Genomic DNA, 13,828 nt, shown 5'->3' with positions numbered 1-13,828 from the left:
ATGCGGAGGATCTACCTTCACTCGGTGAGGGGGCTTCCCTCTCCGATATGGATGCTTTATAGGTTCCGGAGACCCCAAGGTCTCCCTCACAGCAGAAGGAGTCTCTCAGGATTCCTTTATGGTATCGCTGGCTCATGCAGGATTCAGGTGTTACTCACTTTCCTGCTTCTTCTACAGGTCCCCGTCGATCAGCGCGTTTACAGGCTCAGCGGGATAGTTCACTATGTGTGAACTATGCTCTTATGTCACAGATTCTTCAGGATTCCGAGCCTTCCACTGTGGAGGAGGCTCTTGCACAGGATATTTGGAGACAGGCTATGCAGGCCGAGCTCGATTCCATCAAGCGAAACCATACGTGGGAGCTTGTTCCGCGTCCCGCGAAACGGAAGGTGATTGGTGTAAAATGGGTCTTTAAGACCAAATATCTTGCAAATGGCTCCTTGGACAAGCATAAGGCTAGGCTTGTTGCCAAGGGTTTTGCTCAGCGTGCAGGGTTGGATTACTTTGAGACTTTTGCTCCTACAGCCAGGATGTCTACCATCCGAGTTCTTTTGGCTCTTGCTGCTCACCACCGTTGGCCTGTCTTTCAAATGGACGTCAAGTCTGCTTTTCTGAATGGCGTTCTTGAGGAGGAGATTTATGTTTCACAGCCTCCTGGTTTTCTTGTGCAGGGGAAGGAGGATCATGTCTACCGGCTGCGGAAAGCTCTTTATGGCCTCAAGTAGGCTCCTCGTGCGGATTGACCGCTTCTTTCTACAGAGTGGCTTTGCACGCTCCGCTTACGATCCCAACCTCTACTTACAGGTTGTGGATTCTCTTTCGGTGTTCCTCATCTTGTATGTGGATGATCTTATCATTACAGGGAGCGACACTCAGCAGGTGGAGCATACACGGTCCATTCTTCAGCAGGAGTTTGACATGACGGATCTAGGGATCCTTCACTTCTTTCTAGGTCTGGAGATCTATCAGATGGCACAGGGCATCTTTATCTCGCAGCACAGGTACATCTCCGAGCTTCTTTCGGAGTTTGATATGGCTGATTGTCGGCCTATCTCTTGCTCCATGGACCCTGAGTCCAAGCTTTTGACAGCTGGAGTTCCTCTTACCGATCCCACCCGTTACAGGTGCCTTGTCGGATCTCTTATCTGGCTACTTCACACTCGGCCGGATATATCTTTTGTGGTGGCTTTACTGTCTTCCTTTATGCAGACTCCTACCCAGGATCACTGGCAGGCGGCCTTGCGGGTTCTTCGCTATTTACAGGGGACTCGATCCTTTGGAATCATGTATGGAGATGGGATTACCCTTTCTGGATGGAGTGATTCTAATTGGGCAAGTGATGTGGATACGAGGCGATCCACTACAGGTTAAGCTTTCACCCTTGGATCTGGTGCTGTCTCTTGGAGCAGCAAGAAGCAGCCTACTGTGGCACTTTCTTCTACAGAGGCTGAGTATCGGGCCTTATGTTCGACCGCTATGGAGGTAGTTTGGCTCCGTCGCTTACTCGCGGAGATTGGCTTTTCCCAGACCGGACCTACGGAGCTGCGCGTGGATAACCAGAGTGCTCTTGCTCTGGCCAAGAACCCGGTGTTTCATGCTCGTACGAAGCACATTGAGGTTCAGTATCACTATGTTCGAGAGCGGATCGTGGATTCGGAGCTGGTGGTGGCCTATTGTCCTACGGCGGCCAATGCAGCTGATCTCTTTACGAGGCCATTGCCTCAGGCTTCTTTGCTTCATCACATGCGGTTCTTGGGTCTTCAGAATCTCCCAGGAGTTGAGAGGGGGTGTTAGCCTGCTCTTCTTCAGTCTCAGTCTGTCATCTCCTGGTTGTGAGCTCCTGTCAGAGTCTGACAGGAGACAGAGGAGCTCTGTCAGAGTGTTTTTTATGGCTGCTTTAGTCAGCATGCAGCCTTGGGCATTTTACAGCCCAAACTGGGCTGTTTTTGGGCTGACTGCCCATTATTCTGGGCAGTCGGCCAGATCTGGCCATAGTCGGCCAGATCTGGCTGGTCGGCCAAATCTGGCCAGGTCGGCCAGTTTGCTGGCTGGCTGCTATTTATAGCAGCCCCTCCAGTCAGTCCAGCACTTGTTCTCTGCAGGTACAGCACTGCTCCCTTCGTCTCCGTCTCCGGCATTGGTGCTGCCTCTGCCTCCAGTCTGTCCTGGTTCCCTCACTGATGCTCCGGGCTGCGTGCAGGGACTGTTCTGTCCATTCCAGTGTATTCAGCATTCATCTCAGTCAGTGCAGACATTCTTCCTTCATTCTCTGCTTTCTCTCTCCTCTCCTCTGTGTTCGTGTTCTTCTTTTGCTGCGCACTCTCACATCTTTGGCACTGGAGAGCCCTGAGGGAAGACCACATCACTTGTACTAAAAGCAAGAAGGGCTACCAAGCCCTTCCCTCGATCTGAAGAAGATGATCCTTTTCGCACCTTGGCCTTGTGTGGGCCTTGGCCAAAGGATCCAAGTCGGAGTCAAAGGAGGCAAATGACTCATCGACAAAGTTAGTGTCTTGTAGCTTCTTTTTCTCCTCCTTCCCTTGAAGCCACTAACTATTTGCAATCCTTGCGTAAATATCCCTTCTTACCATTGTGATAGCACTTGCCTTCGACTTCTTCCTATCAACCCTCTTTGAAGCTGCAAATGTCTCATTGGAGCCACCATACTGGGATGGAAGCCTCCCCTATAACCGTAAAGATGCCTCATGCTCAAGCACCATCTAGGACATATGGGTGAAACTCATAGGCATCAATGATATCTATGTCAAGAAATGATTGAGCAACCAAAGAGACAGTAGGGTTTGCAAGGAGAAACACAGTGTGTGTATGGCAAACATTGAGAAAAGAAGACAAACTCAAATGAACAAGATGATGAAGGATTGAAATAATGAAGTAAATCTGATACAAGGGTGTCGTAGCACGAAAGATGCCCTGGATCAAGGAGACTATTGAAGAAGCCTCTAAGCCTACAAACGCAAGGATAATGCGGCATTGCCTGGAGCACAGAGACTACCATCGAAGAGGAGCCTTTGAGTTTGCAAACATAGGCCTAATGACTGATGCCACAAGTGCTAGGGAGTGACGTCGGAGGTGAAGGAGAAGTCAGAAACTGAAAACGCAAATGTAGCAACCTTTGATGATAACATCTGGTGGAGGAGGTTGCCCAGCAGTGAAGGAGATCCTAGATGCAACAAACACAAATGGGTGGATGGAGAAGCCGCCTAGATAGCTAAATGCAAACTAATGAAACCACCAAGAGGAGAAGCTAACGCTAGCTTTCAAAAGTCAAACGCTAGGAGTGTTGTCACCCACTGGGTAGGAAGGTTGCCAAATGAGGAGAGAAGCTACCACTAGAAGGCAGCCCTGATGATGGTGGAGAGTGGCGCCTAATAGCAAGGGGTGAAGATGATGGGAGGAGAGGAGAGAGAGAAAAGACGAAGGTCTTATGAACAGAAAAAGTGTGGTGAGTGAAGAATGAATGCGAGGTGCCGAATATATAGGCACGAACAATCTCAAGTCTCACCCACTGAAGTCTCTCGAACGGCACTCCACCACTCTGGAAAGACCCTAAAAAGCCTTTTTGGGGCTAGAAACTGAAACCAAAAATAGGAATGAAGAAGGGAAACTATACAAAATAATGTGATTTCTCAACACCCCCTTCTCAAGCCCAAAAAGAAGCACAAAAGAGGAGTAAGGTGAAGAGAAGAAGGTCCACCCTGTTATGCGAGAATGCCACCTAAAAAGAGACCTGTGAAGATAGTAAGGAGATTGAATGAGCAAGAGAACCTAAAACACAACCTCAAGTGAGAAGCCACCAGCTCCATTACACCATGCTGGAAGGAATACAAAGCCGAAGTCATAAAGTCGCTGCTGAAAATCCAAGGGTCTGATCGAAGATAGATCCATTAGAGATTCGGAAGAAGAAGAGGAAAGGATCGCTCGAAAGAGAGCCACTCCTCGAAGGTAAATGGGGGTGGGGAAAGAACGGCAAGAGTAGTAGGGTCCCCCTCTAAAACTGGAGGAGTAGGAGATGCACCCTCTAAGAGCAAAAGAAAAGGATTCCCCTCTATATCCCCCTCTGAGAGAGAGAGAGGGATTCCAACCATGGATCACGAACTTTGAGATGTCGGATGACGAAGGAAGTACCACTGATCGTGCCAAAGAAGGGATCTAGGGCTTCAAAGGAGCAGAAGCCGGAGAATGCCCAGAGGTATCTTCTCAAACCTAAGTAGAAGAGGGTGGGATAGAAGGAGGCTCAAGGTGAGCTAAGTGTAAAAAACAATCACGAGCTCACAATGGAGTGGACTGTGGAGGCGATGTAGCTTGTGGTATCTACTAGACCCAAAAATGGATGGGTGAAACCTCCACCCAATGTGGTAGTCTCTAGGAGGACTAATAGCCACATGAGGTTTGAGAGCCTCTGTTTGCTCATAAGGACTTAGTGCGTGTCGAATGTGTCTTATCACCTTGGGCATAGTAAGCTAAGAGTTGATGCATAACAATCTCTGTGGCTCAGAAAGGAGAGGTAGCACAAGGAATGCTTGGTGGAAGATACATATACTCTGGTGGGATAGGGAGCAAAGATCGATGTCAATAACCTTCAGGGATGTGACCGTTCTTGTTATAGTAGGAGCACCCAGGAGACAAGCAATCTATCACTGGAGACAACATGGTACCGAAGTGGTAACCTATAAAAGGAAGGGTGGAAGGGAGAAGAAGGATATCTCCCGGTGACACAGCAGAAAGTAGAGTAATAATCAGATGTAGATGTCGAACCTACAACCTATCTTTTCCTTCTCTGATACAGAGGATCTTCGTAGCTCACTGAGCGCCTCTAGCTTTGAATACCATGTCAAGAAATGACTAAGCAACTAGAGAGACAGTAGGATTTGCATGGAGAAAAATAGAGTGTCTACAGCAAACACTAAGAAGAGAAGAGAAACTTAGATGAACAAGATGATGGACTAAATCAATGAAGTGAATTTGATACAAAGGAGTCCTAGCAAGCAAGATGCCCTAGAATAGGGAGACTACCGAAGAAGCCTCTAAGTCTACAAACGTAGGGATAATGAGGTGTCACCTAGAGCATGGAGACTGCCGTCAAAGAGGTTACTCTGAGTTTGCAAATGCAGGCCTAATGAATGACACCAGTTGTTTGGGAGTGACGCCGAAGATGGAGGAGGATTCACAAGCTGAAAACGCAAATGTAGTAGTCTCTAATGATAATGCTTGGTGGAGGAGAAGGTCACCAGCAGTGAAGGAGATCCCAGATGCAGCAAATGCAAAAGGGTGGAGGCTCCTCACTACCAAACATAGGGTACAAGGACTGGTAATCTGTCACCAAGTCATGGAGAAGCTGCCCAAACAACCAAACACAAACTAATGAAGCCACCTAGAGGAGAAGAAGCTAACGCTAGCTATCAAAATTCGATGCAAGGAGTGTTGTCACCCACTGTGTAGGAAGGTCACCAGCTAAGTAGGAGAGAAGCTGCCACCATAAGACAGCCCTGATGATGATGGAGATTGACACCTAATAGTAGGGAGTGAAGATGATGGAAGGAGAGGAGGAAGAAAGAGAGAGAGAGAAGTAGGGGGGTACAAAGGCCTCATGAACAGAAGTATGGAGAGTGAAGAATGAACGGGAGGTGCCAAATATATAGGCACAAACAGTCTCCAACCTCACCCACTGCGCTTCGCTACTCTTGGAAGACGCTAGAAAGTCATTTTGGGGCTGGAAACTGAAACCAAAAATAGAAATGAAGAAGGGAAACTAAATGGAATGATGTGGTTTCACAATAGTCTGGGCCTGAAAAGCATTTGCTTCTCCATCAAACTCGAAAGAAAGCTAGTAGAGCATAGTCCCCATAAGATGAGCCCCTAGAAGGGCAAACTACATGTGTCAAAGCTAATCCCGTACATTGAAGCAAGAATAACTAGATATCATCCTTCAGCTCAAACTTCATCTACTAGAGCTGACCATAAAGGGTAATTGCACACATGGTCGAAGGGGCCTCATACTGTAAAATATTACACGGCACAGCGAACAGAATCTGAGAAAGAGATAGAGAGTACACAACAGATAAGAGGAGAATCATAAATTCTTTAACTCCAAACAACCGATACAAAGATGGCTCTGTCCACCCGTGCGCTTCCACTGTGTGAAGCTTAGATGGCGATCTAGACAGAAGATAGGTGAAGAGCTTAAGGCTAGCTGGAATAACAACTCTGACTGGGTGAAAGATGAGTGTGTGATGGCTGCGAAGGGGTTTAGCTTTTATAGCCTGCGAAGGTCGTTAGGTCGGCCTGCTGACCGACCTACCATATGAGCCTCCACTAGTCGGCCAGGGAATATTCCCTTTACCATCGGGCCGGGGGCGCTGCCCCCGGACCCCAGCCAGGGGGGCCGCTGGCCCCCCTGGGACCCCCCAACCAGGGGCCGCTTCCGCGGCCCCCGGACCCCACAATAGGGGCCCCTTTTAACTCCCTTATACCGCAACTCGATGCAATACGCCTCGAGTTGCTACCAGCTTAACCACTCCGTCTAACCCAAAGATTAGACCCACAATGGTTACCTTTTTGCCATCCGGTCACATAGACCTCATCTGATATACAAGTCAGGACTCTACCAATGTCCGGGCTCACACTTGGCTTCTCCTCATAATGGGGGCCTTACAACTTTGAGCACCATGGATCATTGGTAGCACCTAATGAGGGTGGGGCATTGATCATATCTAACACATACAACATCTAAAGCTTCACCCAAATCTCGGAAGAAATCTTGCAAGAGATATAGCGAAGAAGAGCAAAATATTTACGGGCATCATCATTATCCCACGTGAACACAACTTTTTCATAGTTGTCCTAGTCAAATTCAACTAGAAGAGGAGTGAGACGCTTGAAAGCTCTAGAAACAGCATACCATAACTGCTTCTGCACAAACCGTGCTTTCATAACAACACTCCATGTTGGGTAATCAAGGCCGTGAAGTTTGTCATCAATAGAATAGCAAGGAGTCGTCATCTAGAGAGGATAGAAAGAGAAAAAATTAAAGGAAAAGAAGAGGAGGAGAGAGAGACTATAGCCAAAGCATAGTACAGAGTACATTGATTGGAGTTCACATGCAGTGTAGAGATAGCTAATCACAAAATAATTGTTGCAAAAGGACAAAATCTGATCAAACACAGCCAAAAGGTAAAGATTACAGCCAACAAAACCTGAAAATACAGTCGCCCAGCCTATAGGAGTCAAACTCAGACAAAACAAGCATTAAATGCAGTAGTACCACAATCAAATAATGCAGAAAATGCAAATGCAAACTACTGGAGACAAAACACGGGTAGTAGGAGCAATTAATACAGTAAACGCAAATGGCATAGGCTGGAAACTGGGCGATTTGCAGCGGACAAGTGTTGTCAGGCTGGAAGGAGGTGGCAGCAAGCAAGGGAAATCAGTCATCAGCAATAGAAGACCTGTAATCAGCAGAAAACAACAATAGGAGCATAGATCTTGAAATCTGATACCATACCAAAAGTGGATGCAGCAATGGAAGCATGAAAGAATGCTGAAATAGACTGCTGAACACAAGTCAGAAGAGAAAGGAAGACAAAAAAAACAAGAACATTGCAAGGGAGAACTTACAGATGTGCTCAAGAAATGGAATCCATATACCAAACACGAGACAGATGTGCACAACAGTGAGTGACTCACTGCATGGGCATTGGCAGTAGGTCCCTCTCTCCACAAGGCATACACTTGATTTGCAAGTCATGAATGAATGAATGTGGAGGAAGAGCCTGAATAAAAAGGCCCAAAGAATGCCATAAACGGCATCAGGTCAGCCAGCATAAAATGCCAAAATAATCACACCAGTGACCACTAAAAAACACCTAATAAACTTGGTAATATTTGACATAGCCCAAACTCACTCATGAGCAGCCATGACTAGACTGCTAACAAGCTCAACCCTAATTTGGGAGGACCTAGCCATCTATAAATAGATAGATTGCCCACCACTCAGCGTTATTCTTGTTTTGCAGATTGAGGTGTACTTATCTGCTGCCCACACCCCATTCACTGAAGATATCTCAGTTCAAGCTGCTGTTTGCTGCTGTCCAAGACCTAATGCCTATTGATCAGCCATCTCCAACAGTTTGCAACCAGTCTACAACCTGCATTTACTGCTGATTCATCGTCTGCTCCTGCCATTGGACTCTTACCTGCAGTCATCAGCCTGTCGCATGGCCTGCAGCCCCTGCATTTATTAATTCTATTGTCACCATCAGCTACTACATGGACTGCGGTCTGCGTTTTGCTGATCAAACCTGTCATACAGCTGCCCTGTCATCACAAACTGTTGCGGTTGTTGTTTCCTGCACTGCGACTTCATCCCAGCTCGTACTGCTGCATTTGCTGCCACAACACACTGTCAGAGGCTGCCTACTACATTTCAGGATCCACCAGAGTACGACACACTCTTCTATTCATACTCTCTACCCCAGCCCCTAAGGCATGGGAGTTGGAGGTTCAGTATTCACTGCATGGTATGTTTGCTGCATTGAGCATTGTATTTACTCATTATTCATTATTCACTTTCTTTCATCTTCTATGTTTATTGTAACACCCCCTCTCAAATCTTGGATGTGGACCAAGGCACAAGAAGTAAAAAATCCAATGGAAGACCAAAACACGTCCAATTAGTTGATGAAGATAATTAGTTGAGTAGCATGACCTCCTCTCCGAATGAAAACCTGCAAATAGGGATGGCAAGAATATGCCAATGAGAGTGCAGAGGCCTTGAGTGGGTCACACAAAACCGATCGAGTTGAAAATGGATGAGCCAAGTCTCTCGTTCAACAAGAAGATGATAGCAAGGAGCTATCAAAGGAAAGCGTACACTTGCTAAAGATGGATATTAGGTACCAAAGGGCATTCTAGCAAAGGAAGAGTGGGATGGAGAAATGTTAAGTAGCCATTGCATGATGTAAAGGCTCTATGAAGATGTGCATCCTTGCAAGAGCACCTCACGAGTCTAGGAATCCCCCTCTGAAGCTAATAGAAGAGCCAAGGAATCCACAACCACATGATCGATGTTTGTATTGCTATGAAAAGGGGTAGAGGTCCGAGGAGAACCCATGAAAGAAGATAGTGGGGGATGAGTAGAAACGTATGAAAGAGAAGGAAGCCTCGTGGCTAATGCATTAGGGAGATGCCAAGGCAAACCTTGCACAAAAGAAGGGCAATGGAACCAGTAAAGCCTGCACTCCTAACATATCCAAACAATGGCTCTTGAGATAGTATCCTCAACAAGTATGCTCAATGAAGATAACCGAGTACTAAGACAAGTAAGGCCATACACTAGGAGTTTTGGAAGCCCAAATCTTAGTCATGGAAGGGAACTTGACAATGGACGGTCAAGTAGAATCAGCATGGTGCCCCACGCCAATGATAGGTATAGATAAGATATCACCATAGATGGTATCCTCACGGAAAATAGATGTTTGAGCCAATCATGTGACTCAAAGATAAGAAAGCCAAGGGAGAGGCATCCACCTAATGGATATGAAGAAAATTTGACTCAATCATAACGATGGGAGTAGATGTGAATGAAGAGGTAGGTTCCTTTGCACCAAGATGAAGGTGAGGGTACTTTTTCCAGCACTTTTGCTCTAGATGCAAGGTCTTTCCACAGTGAGAACACTTGGGAAATCCTTTTCGCTTCTCCCCTTTGTCAAAATCGGAGTTGGAAGAGGACTCCGATATGAATTTCTTCCCTTTCTTCATTTTCTTTTGTCCTTCCCCTAAATTAGTGCCAACTGCAAAAGTATGGCTAGCGGATCTAGCTCCACCAAATATTGTCTCCTTGTATTGCACATGCTGCTTAAGAACCGTAGGGACTAACTCCTCTTACATGACAGTGTCCCAAACACAAGAGGTGAGGAGACTTCTTGTATCATGCATCTAGCTCAAGAACCATAGGGACTAACTCCTCCAAGGTGATAGTATCCAAAATACAAGTGTGGGGAAATTAGGTGGAAAACTTTGTACTTCAAAGATGGTAGATGTGACAAAAGAGTCACAACCATGTCATTTGAGGCAACCTGCTTACCAAGGGATGCAAGCTCATCCCATATCTCCTCCATCTTTGTCATGTGATCCTTCACACCTAATAAAGAGAGGGATTGGATCCCAATGTCAAAGGCATTATGAATGCATCATACATGAATGAGAACTGAATCATTAGGAACATGCTCAAGAGTTAGTTGAATTTGTTGCAAACTCAATCTACTAATCCACAACAAAATCTCAAAGATCTAATGTGTCAAGAATACACTCAACCTTACATGACAAAATGGCCCAATTTGAGCCATCAAGCTTATATTTCTCTAGGAGATTGGGAAGACTAGCACCTAGATGGCCATCCACAAAATATAGGACATCAATAGGTGAAGGGGGATAGGAAAGATGGAGGAAGGAAGAATAGAAGGAGGCTGATGACAGCCCACATCTCGAAAGATTTCACAAACTCTTTGGGGTTCTTTGCATCAATCCACACAATCACAAATGTCTTCATAGTGATCCTCCCAAATGGCAATCTTCACAATGATCCTCCCAATCATAGTGGTCGAAACATTGGGCTTCTCGCTCTTGGTCATCTATTTCGTGGTTGCCTGTCTGCAGGAGCTTAAAACGCAGTAGATTTGAGAGAAAATGCAGCAGATTGAGGGCTCCCTATGATTGCACATGGCGATAATAAAATGTGAAAGTGTGCAGTGGAAGTAAAGGAACATGGAGAGAAGAGAAGAGCAGTTAAAACTTGAATGAAATTGAAGGAAACACTGTGATATGATGTTAACCCTTGGAGGAGGCAAGCTGCAGAAGGCTGGTCTGAACCTGGATATAAAGAGCAGGAAGAGAAAGTGCAGCAGATTGAGGGCTCCCTATGATTGCATGTGGCAATAATACCCTGTGAAAGTGTGCAACAGAAGTAAACATGGAGAGAAAAGAAGAGCAGATGAAACTCGAATGAAACTGAAGGAAAAATTGTGATACCTCACTAAACCTTAGAGGAGGCAAGTTGCAGAAAGCTAGTCTGAAGCTGGAGAGCAGGAAGGCCAATCAAAGGTGCCAGAATTAATTTTTGCAAAGCTAGGTGAAATTTGGAAGATTCATTGTGTTATTTTAGGCACCACCCTTGCATGACGTGGATTTGTAATTTTCCCATTTACCAGAGCCAGGCTCACTCCCATGCAGTTAACCAGGTCTAGACTAGAAGATCTACACGGACAAGAAGATTGTGGACAACTCTATTTTCTTTTATTTAAAAGCATGTCCAGAGCACTCAAAGTGGAATGCAGAAAGGAGGACCAGTCATGATGAGAGAAGTAGGGTAGAGGGTGCCCTCTCAAAAACCCTAGTGTATATAATCTGTAAAAGTAAATAGAGAGCCATTCTTGTGTGTACATACTTTGAGTCTACCACTACCTTCTTGTCTACAAGCTTCTTGCTTCCATACCTTGAGAGTGAGGGTGAGAGAGTGAGAATGTGAGGTAGAGTGAGGGACACGATACACCCTTTGATTGGGACTTGTTTTTGGCATGCAAACAGATGAACCTCCATTAGATCATGCCCATTAACCTTTAAAACACAGCACGAAGAATTGTAGCAAAAAGAAACATGGCATACATGGGTCAATTGTCATCTCAGTGATGCCATCAGAAGTGACCGTTGTCATGCAGCTAGGACCTGCATAATTGCTATAAGAAGTCAGAGATGTACAAAAACATAATACAAGGAACTTACACAACACTAGAAAACATAAACAAAACTTATACGATATACTGTACTACCAAAACACATTGATCTTTAGCTTGCTCATGTTGAATGAATGACTCAAACTTACCAAGCGGGCTCATCTCATCCAGCCCTTCAGAATGAACAACAAGAGCTCTTTTCATTCCAAAATGTTGAAGAGCCCTGGCCATTATGTTGACCTTCACAACAAAAAGATCAAAGTCAGAAAACTCCAATCTTATTCTCCATTAAATGCATAACAATCAGGCTGGATTCACTACTCACAAGGTTTGAGTTGTATACACCAACAACAGCATATGGTACACGAGCAGGATTGAGCATGGGACCCAAAATATTGAACACTGTTTTGATTTTTAAAGATCTTCGTACGGGAGCAACAACTTTCATAGAAGGATGGAACTTTGGAGCCATTATGAAGCCAATACCTACCTCTTTCACACACCTTGCAATACCCTGCTCCAGTGGAAAAGTAATATAAAAATGTTAATTACCGCATACAAACCTCAGTAGAAGTGATCATAGCATCCAAATGGAGAGAGAGAGAGAGAGAGAGAGAGAGAGAGAGAGAGAGAGAGAGAGAGAGAGAGAATCCTGTTCCCAATGAATGTGAGAATCAATGTTTACATCTCTCTTTTATCTACCAAAAAACATGCAAAAGCTTTCTCAACACATGCCTTTGCACTTACTGGAAGAGCAAACTGACAGCCACTAAAACATCTACAATCCCAGAGATGAACAGGAAAAAGCTACAGCTTTTCTTTACCTTTGGACCTAACGAAATGGCTACACCGAAGGCCTCTAAAACATCTGCACTCCCACAACTTGAAGAGCTGGACCTGTTCCCTTGCTAGATACAGTAAGGAGAAACAATAGATCGTACTCAGAACTACATACATCACAGATGTTATGCCCAGATTCCTATGAAAGTTATCATACAAAAAGTCAGGGCCAAACAAGCTTCTGAAACAGCAATAGTACTGCAAACAACTGATAGGTTTTGAGAACAAAGTTGGAATTTGAAATTTTGGCCAATCATGTTAATGAGCTGTGTCACCCTCATTCCCCTATCCAACAATCTTTACCATGTCTGCAACAGGTGTATTTTGGTGCACACCGGCTTACAAGTATATAGAGGACAACTTCAACAGCTTGATACGGAGAGCACTCGAAAAGAAGGGAGATGGATTGGCCATGATGCAATAGATCAGGAAATGATGATTTAGAGACCATGTACATACCTTTGCAACTTTAGCACCACAAGCTGCAGCAAGAATACAAGCTGCAGTTGAGATATTTACAGTATCAGCACCATCGCCCCCGGTACCAACAATATCAAAGGCATCCAAAACACCTTCTACAGGTACACAAAGATTTATCATGGCCTGAGCTAGACCACTGATCTGCACTAACAAACAATAGTTTAATTGGTCTTGAAACAGACTTGTAAAATATGTTAGCATCAACTAAAAAGGCTCTCAAAAATTTACAGATGGCAACACTCATGTCATGCACAATCCACTAGATGTTGACACAGTGAATTCAGAACTTTAACATGCAAGGATCTGGACGAGGCTAAGTACAAGAGCTAAGTACATGAAGAATGCATTCTTGATCAACATGACAAACTCACAATAAAGCCAGAAAAAGAGGAACAAAATAAGTAAAATTCAGTAAACATTGCAAGTGCAACGTAGAGCACAAACCCTGGCTCTCCCAAGATGTGGAGCTGATCTACAATAGCAATCTGCCATGAACAGCAGTAAATTGAGAGATCTGAGATGGAAGAAGGTTGGATACCAGAGAGAAAAGAAAGCAATCTGAACAAGAGAATCAGGGCAGCCTTTCTATGGGGGCTGGAGCAGGAGGCTGACGTGCAGCTGACATGTACTGGGTCAGACCAGCTCTGATCTAGGTGGGCTCCACATCAGAGTCAGACCTGCTACATCAGCAGTCAGACTGCTATTGCTGCCAGCCCATCAGCTGCTGGTCCTGTCCCCCTATCTCACTCTTGGTATCT

General features: G+C 45.2%; 1 protein-coding gene across 3 annotated transcripts in view; it reads right to left on the bottom strand.

Annotated features, from left to right (window-relative positions):
* Positions 1–13,828, bottom strand: part of TRP1 (tryptophan biosynthesis 1) — a 115,466-nt gene that overhangs the window by 69,022 nt on the left and 32,616 nt on the right. For 2 of the 3 annotated variants that reach the window (XM_087661723.1, XM_087661725.1), the window contains 5 exons: positions 13,050–13,211; positions 12,575–12,658; positions 12,076–12,264; positions 11,900–11,990; positions 11,683–11,742 (listed from right to left, as the gene is read on the bottom strand). In XM_087661723.1, coding sequence (XP_087517849.1) covers positions 11,683–11,742; positions 11,900–11,990; positions 12,076–12,264; positions 12,575–12,658; positions 13,050–13,211 — 586 coding nt within the window. The remainder of the gene's footprint in view (positions 1–11,682; positions 11,743–11,899; positions 11,991–12,075; positions 12,265–12,574; positions 12,659–13,049; positions 13,212–13,828) is intronic. The other variant, XM_087661724.1, reaches the window with a different exon arrangement.

The sequence above is a fragment of the Lygodium microphyllum genome, chromosome 21 (genome assembly GCF_053477565.2).
Source record: "Lygodium microphyllum isolate KBCC chromosome 21, Lygodium_microphyllum_v1.1.10, whole genome shotgun sequence".
NCBI classification, from domain to species: domain Eukaryota; kingdom Viridiplantae; phylum Streptophyta; class Polypodiopsida; order Schizaeales; family Lygodiaceae; genus Lygodium; species Lygodium microphyllum.
This window is presented reverse-complemented; position numbering and strand designations above follow the sequence as displayed.